Genomic DNA, 9,199 nt, shown 5'->3' on the forward strand with positions numbered 1-9,199 from the left:
ATAGCTGTTTTTAACCAAATAGTGAGATTGGGTCTGATAGCTGTTTTTAACCAAATAGTGAGATTGAGTCTGATAGCTGTTTTTAACCAAATAGTGAGATTGGCTCTGATAGCTGTTTTTAACCAAATAGTGAGATTGAGTCTGATAGCTGTAATACCCCCAAATAGTGAGATTGACTCTGATAGCTTTAATAACCCCCAGAAATGAAAATGCATGGTGTATTCAAAGGCACGAGTAGCTCTAACTCAGACCTTTCAATCTGCACTAGGTCATACCCATCCATTTCTTTGAGCTGTTATTGCTAATTAAAAGAAAAATATTATTTTTATTTAAGACATGATTAGCCCATTATAGTAGCTCAGTAACTTTGCATTTATATTATTTTTTTTAGTAACTAGAAAAGTTATAAAAGAGTAAGAGATCTGTTCTTTGTTCTTTTGGTATTATCGAAATGTTTCTCATCATTGAACCCGTTTTCTATACAGTGGTATTTTTTACAACCTCTAGTCCAAGTTTTTTTAATAAACTACTAATCTCTTTAGTTCTCTTTCTGGACATAAAACAGTAGAAGAGAATTCTTTAAGGAGCTACCTTTTATTATTATACATTCATAAAAATATGAGTTACATTTTAAACAATTGTATTTAGGTACTGTCTAATGTTCGTGTTCTGTTTAGAATATGATTATTTTATACTCATTTCACTAAATGTTTGTAAAATTGTAATATATTTTTTCCAGCTGATCAGTACAATGGGAGTAAGTTTCTCTGTTGTAATTTATTTCAACCTCATTTGTACTTTTCATTAGACAGGATTGTATTAGACAACTCGTCTATCCTTGTGCAACTGTATTAGATGATAGCCTGGGTTGTGCTTCTTGGTTTGCTGCAAGAGGAAGTGGTGTTATTTGGAGTGACAGTAATTCTTACGAACCATATACAAGTCCTGCAAGAGTGAGTTTTTCTCTATTATTTACTGGTTCTATGCAGGTGTCTTTGAATTTTCACCAAAGTATAATTTCATGATAAGAATAAAATGTGAAGCTTGTTTGAGGAATAGAAATCTAATACATGATAACATTTACAAGCTTCTGTGAACAAACCGGCCTTTAGCCTTTTTTTGTCCAGTGGTGAATACAAAATTATTAGGCCTACTAGTGTGTTATATATATATATAGTATGTTACAAGTAGTTTTAAATCAGTAATCAGTGAGAAAACGTATTTTAGAATAAGTTATTTGATTATTAAGATATTTTAAGTTAAGGTAGTAAATTGTACTCTGGAAAAAGAAAATAAATTAACACATGATCTACTTAATTTAAGTAACTTTAGCTTAGTACATTTGTTAGCCTGTTAAAACTTTGAAAAATAAAGTTGTTTATTTTGTTCTTAAGATTTATATTATGTGATTCATTTTGTACATTAAGAATATTTTTACACAGAAATGTTTTACAGAGTAATAAAAATAACACTTTTTCACTGATGTAGACAGAGATATAAAAGCTTGTATAATTCTATAGGTTACTGAATTTTAAATCTTCACAGTCTCTTGTTGTTAAAAGCAGATATTCGTGAAGATTTATAATTCAGTAACCCAATTCAGTAACCCAAAAGGCAGATATTCAACAACAAGAGACTTTAAATCTTCACAGTCTCCTGTTGTTAAATATCTGTCTTTTGGGTTACTGAATTTTATATCTTTACAGTCTCTTGTTGTTGAATATCTGCCTTTCCTGTTGTCTTTAGGTTTAAAATTAAGGATGGTTAGTGCAGATAGCCCTTGCGTAACTTTGGGATAATTTTCAAAACAAACAAAGCAACTGGAAATGACTAATAACCATGCACATTTGAGACTGATAAATGTAATACTAATGGTGTTACTTGTTCAGTGAGAAAATTTTAAGAAAAACATGGAAATGGTTGTTTGTAAATGATTAATTTGATGCCTGTAGTAAATGTTCTTTTACTACAGTGAACTCAACCTCCTAAGAAACTTTTATGATTGTAATAAAATGAACTGTGAAGAAACCAAAACAGCATCTATTTGATTTTTTGTTCCATTTATTGATATCAGTATTAATATTCAAACTTTTATAGAGAGTGCTTCTTAACCAGTGAAAAACTGACACTTTCACTGTGTTTTTGAGAAATTGTAAGTGCTTCCAAAACATTCCTTTTGTTACACATTCCTAGAAGAGTTAGAATAATGTATTATGTAAATAATAATAATTACCAATTAGAGTAAGCTATGTACATAGGGCAAAACTGAAAATCGACCTGGCCATCAGTATAGCTAATTACATATACTTTTATTACGTATCTACTTATAAAAGATTAGAATGCATTGTTTCATCAGTTGGGCACTGTTAATGATGATGATGATTTTGGCCATAAACCCGGTAATATCACGTGAGGTTCAGAGTTTTAGGTTAGTCCTAAATACATATACTAAGGTAATTTAAGAAAAACACAAAAAAACGTCACATACACATCTTGCTTACTTTCAAAGACATCTTAAATGTAAGTTATAAGAAACCAGCAGAAACTGGTTATTATTACTGTCCTTATTATATATTTATCTACTTAAAGTGTCCTTTCATTCTAATTAATGAGTTAGTTATAGTCAGTTGTGAGGCAATCAGTTGTAGTAACCAGTTATATAACAGTTCTAATGATTTTATTATATAAATATACTCCAAAATGTATCTTACTATGAATACAATTTATTTGTTGATTCAAAATGCCAATAATATCATTTCATTTGCAGTGAAATATCTTTTTAGTGATATAGCAGTAGTTTGATAGCATTAAATTTTCCTTTGAGCTGGTGAAAATGCCACAATTAAGTAGTCATGATGTCTTTATTGTAGTTTAAGTGAAAGTTACAGGTAAAATATCAGATCTACTTGGTTAGCTGTTGTTGTCAGTATATTTTAAGAGCTATTATTAAGAGTCTAATGTTTTTTATATTAATAAAATATTATTTCTTCCCTGTAGGTCGTACTTCTTGGTATGGGAGCTGATGAACAGTTAGCTGGCTATTCAAGGCATCGTGTAAAGTTTAAGTAAGTGAAAATCAAGTTTATAAAGATTCCTAGATCTAAACTCGTATTTTACAACCTTCACCACTTTTTTAGCTTTTATCCTCGTTTTTCAAACCATTAGACAAATGCAGAATTCGATATATTCTTTTTTTTCTTTCTTTCAAACAGATACACACATTTTATCATTTCAGGGTTTATCCCAGCTGTGATAAATGTCAAAATGTTAGAGGCCTGGTGGTTAAAGTGCAAAATGCAATCTACAAGTTGTGAGTTTGAATCCCATGCTTGCCCTTTCACTTGTGTGGGTGTTATGATGTGAGAGTTAATCTTACTACTAAGACTTGAGAAAGGCGGTCTTGACAAACTGCCTTCCCCCTAGTCTATCACTTTTAAATTAGGAACGGCTAACATAGGTAGCCCTCAAGTAACTTTGTGCAAAATTCAACAAACAAACAAAACAAAGTGTTATAAGATTGATTAAATTCCTTTAAGAAGTGGCTGTCCATTGTATACAGGGCATCCAAAAGTCTGGAACCATAGACACTTCAAAAATTTCACAGAATGTGTTCCACATGCTGTAATTATGGTTTGTCTGAGCAATGATGATTTTATGGTGAGTAATTTACATTCAATTTCGTACTTATTGGAAGTGTGGTGGATAAAATAGAGAAGAGGAGATGTCTAGAGAAAATCACTAGGGGAAATTCAGGATTTTTTTTAATATTGTTTCATAAAATTAAGAACTTAAAACTTTAATATTATTAAAATATGGATTATTAACTAAAATTTTATGCTATACTAATTAGTATAACATAAACAAAAAGTAGTTTAATAAAATTTTGAATGTAAGTCACTAAAACCTTGTGACATGCTCAGTAAAGGATGACCGTTGCGATAGAGTTAATACTATAGACACACCTAAATTCACAATAATAATTAAGTAACTGACCATTAACAAAACGAGAAGGAAGGACTAAAATTTACCCTAACACACAATAAACTACTCATCTTAGATATAATAGGTATGTACAGCAACTTAAGGTTTTTGTAAACTTTATTGAATAATTTTTAGTATGAGGAATCACCTTTCTCTGTAAAACCAAACTTTCATTCATATAGAGATAGTCTTTAACTCAAAAACATTTGTGTATATTAGTGTATGTTTTTAAAATATAATATTAAAAGAGTCAATGTTTTTATCGTGAAAACATTTTATGCAGTGCATTAAATCATAGAATTATTTTATCTTTCATAGTAAAACAGTTCATAAAGATTGTATTGTTTACCTAAAGAATGAACACAGAATTGTAATGTGGACCTTTTAGACTAACTCCAGTAATGAAATATGACAAAAGATATTTATGTTACTGATAAAAATCGTGAGAAATATACTTTCAAAACTCTTCAAATCTATCTGTTAGAAGTAGTTAACAGTTTAGCTGTTGTTGTTTATTTACATTACTATTATAGTACTTTCAGAAAACTAAAATATAAAATAGACTTTTAGAGAGAAAGAATTAAGTTTGTGCCATCATTTATCTTCTTATTTTACCAATGAATTTGAAAAATAAAAATCACTGTAATTATATGTACTCGGGTCATATCTTTCTAAACCAGATTTTTAACTATAGGCTCAAATGTCCTGGTTACATTCATTGCTTTCATTACTTAAAATCTACAGAAAATGAATTATTTTATTTTATACATACACAATGGTGGCTAGTACTAAATGTAAAGTTTTTATAATTTCTTTTTCCAGTGTTCTTTTCAAGGTATATTCTTTAATTTTTATTTTCAGAAATAAAGGGTGGAAAGGCTTAATTGAAGAAGTTGCTTTGGAAATTGACAGAATATCATCAAGAAACCTTGGAAGAGATGACAGGTGAAAACTACAATGCAATACTAAGATCTCCCTGAACACTTTATTGTAAATTCTCAAATTCAAAGGTTTTATAAACATTTCAGAATGATTCGTGTCTATCGGCAGTTCAAGAAAACTTGTACGTTATTTGCTAAGTTGATTACTCAAAAAATATATAAGGCTTGAATAGAAAGAAAATTTATTAGTTTATAATTAGAGTCAGGGAAATAAAGAAACCTGCACCTTGATGATTAGTAGAACAGTTACAATTTTCTGACCTAAAATACTGAGAAAAATGTTTTGTAACTTCCCTATATTATTTAGTTGTTAATTTGTAAATCACAAGAAATGTAAAACAGAAGTGTTTTTTCCAGTGACAACCAAGTGTACAAAGGTGGCTCCCCAGGATGAGGTTCATCCATTGTAGTACACTTCTGTTAACCAATTGTACAAAGGTGGCTCCCCAGGATAAGGTTCATCCATTGTAGTACACTTCTGTTAACTAAGTGTACAAAGGTGGCTCCCCAGGATGAGGTTCATCCATTGTAGTACACTTCTGTTAACTAAGGGTACAAAGCTGGCTCCCCAGGATGAGGTTCATCCATTGTAGTACACTTCTGTTAACCAAGTGTACAAAGGTGGCTCTAACAAACAAATTTAGAAGTGCATATTTGAGACTCAACGTGCCATTATACATATGCCTGATTAATAAAAAAAAAAACACAAATAAACAGAAGTGTACTACAATGGATGAACCTCATCCTGGGGAGCCAGCTTTGTACCCTTAGTTAACAGAAGTGTACTACAATGGATGAACCTCATCCTGGGGAGCCACCTTTGTACACTTGGTTAGCAGAAGTGTACTACAATTGATGAACCTCATCCTGGGGAGCCACCTTTGTACACTTAGTTAACAGAAGCATACTGTGTTCTCCATTGTACTAGAAAAATTTATTAAATAAACAAGTGTAAAGACGAATTAATGTATAAAGAAATAAAATTGCTTATTTCTGTGATATTCCCCGTTACGTGGCTTTCCGGCAGAGCAGACAGTTGGGGCCCACAATGTTTATATTGATTAAATATTAATAATAATATTTTTTTACAATCTCTGAATCCATTTAAATAACTTATTTCTGTGGTATTCCCCATTTTATGGTTTTCTTGCAGAGCAGAGGATTAAGGTCCATTATCTGGAGTTTCAGTGAATACTTCAGAATGTGGAAAAATTCAGTCTCTAACCACAGTTGTTGAGAAGAAAGAGTCAAAGCGAAAAAGTGTATGAGAACAGTAATCTTTATTCACAATGACAAACACAATACAAAAACAAAACAAGGTTAAGTTTTTTATTGTGTGTGTCAAACTGATAAGAGAGATGGTGAAACCTTTATTCAATTTTCTTACCAGCTTTAAATACAAAACATAATAGGACTAACAAAGCCAGGTTTGTACATGAATGCACCTCACACATATGATCCTTGTCCACTGTGAATCGAGTGCTAGGGTGTGGCAGCCCGACTGTTACTCGATTCACTGAAAGAGAAGACAGTTTTCTATTTCTGTATGTCACATGCTATCTTCCCTGTAAGAAACTGCTAATTCTTTGTTAATGAACTCGCATCTTTTATGGACAAAAATAACGAGAGTCGAAATGTTTATTTAAATAAATCCAAACTAGAAACTCTGAAAAAACACAATAACTTCAAAAACATTTACATTTTAACTAAGGGGTATAAAACACATGTTACTGTCCTCTAACACAGTTACAAAGTTTGCTAAGTATGTTGTCTTTATTAGTAGTAATTTGTTTCCTATATAATACAAAAACTTAACTACACAAGGGCTATCTGCATTAGCTGTCCCTAATTTAGCAGTGATAGACTAGAGGGAAGGCAACTAGTCAATATCACCCACTTACAACTCTTGGGCTACTCTTTTTACCAACAAATAGTGAGATTGACCATTCAGGCTACCCTTTTTACCAACAAATAGTGACATTGACAATTACATTATAATGACCCTATGGCTGAAAGGGTGAGCACATTCATTTTTATTTTGTTTGCACATCATTCGTCAAACTTGTATGATCTGTTGAATGTTATTTTCGTACTGTTAGTTGTTGTTGATTTCATTTGTTTATAATTATTGGATTTATGAAATTTCCCATATAGAGTCATAACAGATCATGGAAGGGAAGGACGTTTTCCGTATCTTGATGAAAGTGTCGTCTGTTTTCTCAATAGTTTACCTATGTGGTATAAAGTAAGTGCATCTTTAATTTCATTGTGTTTTATACATTTCATTTAGAATGAATGAAATTGTTATCTCAAAAATATTATCTGCCAGACTAAAAGTAACTTGGGGGTGGGGGCTTTGTGCATTTGATTAAACATTTTGATGGCTTGTCGGTAGAGTTAAAACTGAAATACAGTAAACTAATCTTTGTGTGTAAAGCAAACCTTTTTTTTTTCCACCAAATCCTACATTCGTGAAAAGATTTATGTGCATTAAATTAGCATCTTGAAGAGAGGGATTTGAAAGAATGCTTAACTTTTTTCTAGTTATTGTTTTTTTTTGTATTTCCAAGACTGGGCAAGCAGATATTTTACACATAATATAAAATTTAAGGACAAGAGGAGACCTATTGATCCACTATACTTAAAAAACAACTCGAAGCCAGTTATTATTATTCGAATATTTATCAAACTCTCCCTAGAACTTCCTTAACTTTACTGCATACGCCACATTTGAAGATGACCCATTCCAAAAGCCAAACACCCTGTTAGAAAACGAAAATTGATTACACAGAAAATGACTCCTATCCTGCCAAATTTATATTAATACCCCCTAGTCCTATCATTGTTACAATTAAATCAATAAAAGATAATGTGTTTTTGTAATATCAGTTCTATTGTAATAGCCCTTCTCTGAACCCTTTCCAACAATTCACTGTACTTTCTAAGATGAGCCCAAGATTAAGACTTCACACCCATGAACTAAACAATGACATCATATCCTTATTTAGCCTTGTATTCAGTATTTCTGTAGATATAACCTTAAATCCTATTTGCCCTGCCACTAGAAATATCATATGCGTGGACAGCTTAAGAGACTGATCAACCAGAACACCAAGATCCTTTTCTTCCATGAAACTGTTAATGTTATTCTCTTCAAAATTATGCTTATACTTCAAATTGTGATATCTCACTTGTACTTATATAATTAAAAATTATCAGTTATTTATTCACGCAACTTAACCCTTTCAACACGGGCCAAAGGCCATGTCATCGCATTTGTTGACTCGCATTCCAAATTTTATTCAATTACTATTTTATGAATTTATGTCATTAAGTTTGGTATCAAACTGTAGATTATAATTCAAGTTTCAGTATTATATATTATTTAATTTCTTAATTTAAAAGTTAATATTAAAAAAACGCACCTAAATATCGATTTTTGTGTCGTGTGGTATGTTGAATGCAGCACTGGTTCAAATTAGATGTTTGTGATGTCCGAATTCAAATTCTATAGTTTTATACAAATTAGGAACTAAAATCACCAATATTGACAAGCTAGAATATAAAATAAGAACCTCCTATCTTTTCTATTTGCTGAAATATTGCTCATGTACTGAATGAAACACAGTGGCACTCTGCCCACTTCTTTTCATTTTTGGAAACACTCCCTTATATGGGCTTACTTCTATATATATGACATGAATATCCAATCGGAAGCTCAGAATGCCTCCTAGTGGCTTTCTCAGTCATTTGAACGGACTTGGTGCTATTTCCTTCTTTTGAACCAAGTCTGCTTGAAATTTCATATTTTTTTAGACCAAAATACACCTTAGTTACTAAGCTTGATAAATTATAGTGGAATTCTCTGGTATCAATATAGTAATTTATTATTTTTTGGTTATTCAAATGTATATATATATAGAACAAAAAAAATTATTTCGTTCCACATCCTACACGTGCAAAATTTCTTAAGGCTTAGCGAGCTATGACAAGCAGCAAACAAGTACAAAGGTCAGATCTAGAAGAGATAATTGTTTGCTTTACTTCTTAATTTACTGTTCTGTGTCTTAAGAAAAATAAGTTTAAGAAGTTATGTGTAAATAGTAATAATCTATATACATATTGTATAATAGTTGAAATGTGACAGTATTTTACAAAATACTTGTCCACTAAAACAGCCAAGACAGATCACTTTGTCAGTTTTATGTTATTTGATACTGTAACACGAGTGCTGCGTCATTGTAACTTCTGTATTGTTAGCCAGGCATGGCTGAAAG

General features: G+C 31.2%; 1 protein-coding gene across 3 annotated transcripts in view; it reads left to right on the forward strand.

Moving 5' to 3' along the window:
- The window catches only part of LOC106471747 (asparagine synthetase domain-containing protein 1-like), a 33,107-nt gene that overhangs the window by 20,946 nt on the left and 2,962 nt on the right, over positions 1-9,199 (forward strand). For all 3 annotated transcript variants that reach the window (XM_013932369.2, XM_022400353.1, XM_022400352.1), the window contains exons 9-12: positions 809-953; positions 2,998-3,065; positions 4,843-4,926; positions 7,077-7,167. In XM_013932369.2, coding sequence (XP_013787823.1) covers positions 809-953; positions 2,998-3,065; positions 4,843-4,926; positions 7,077-7,167 — 388 coding nt within the window. The remainder of the gene's footprint in view (positions 1-808; positions 954-2,997; positions 3,066-4,842; positions 4,927-7,076; positions 7,168-9,199) is intronic.

The sequence above is a fragment of the Limulus polyphemus genome, unplaced genomic scaffold (assembly GCF_000517525.1).
Source record: "Limulus polyphemus unplaced genomic scaffold, Limulus_polyphemus-2.1.2 Scaffold4831, whole genome shotgun sequence".
Classification (NCBI taxonomy): domain Eukaryota; kingdom Metazoa; phylum Arthropoda; class Merostomata; order Xiphosura; family Limulidae; genus Limulus; species Limulus polyphemus.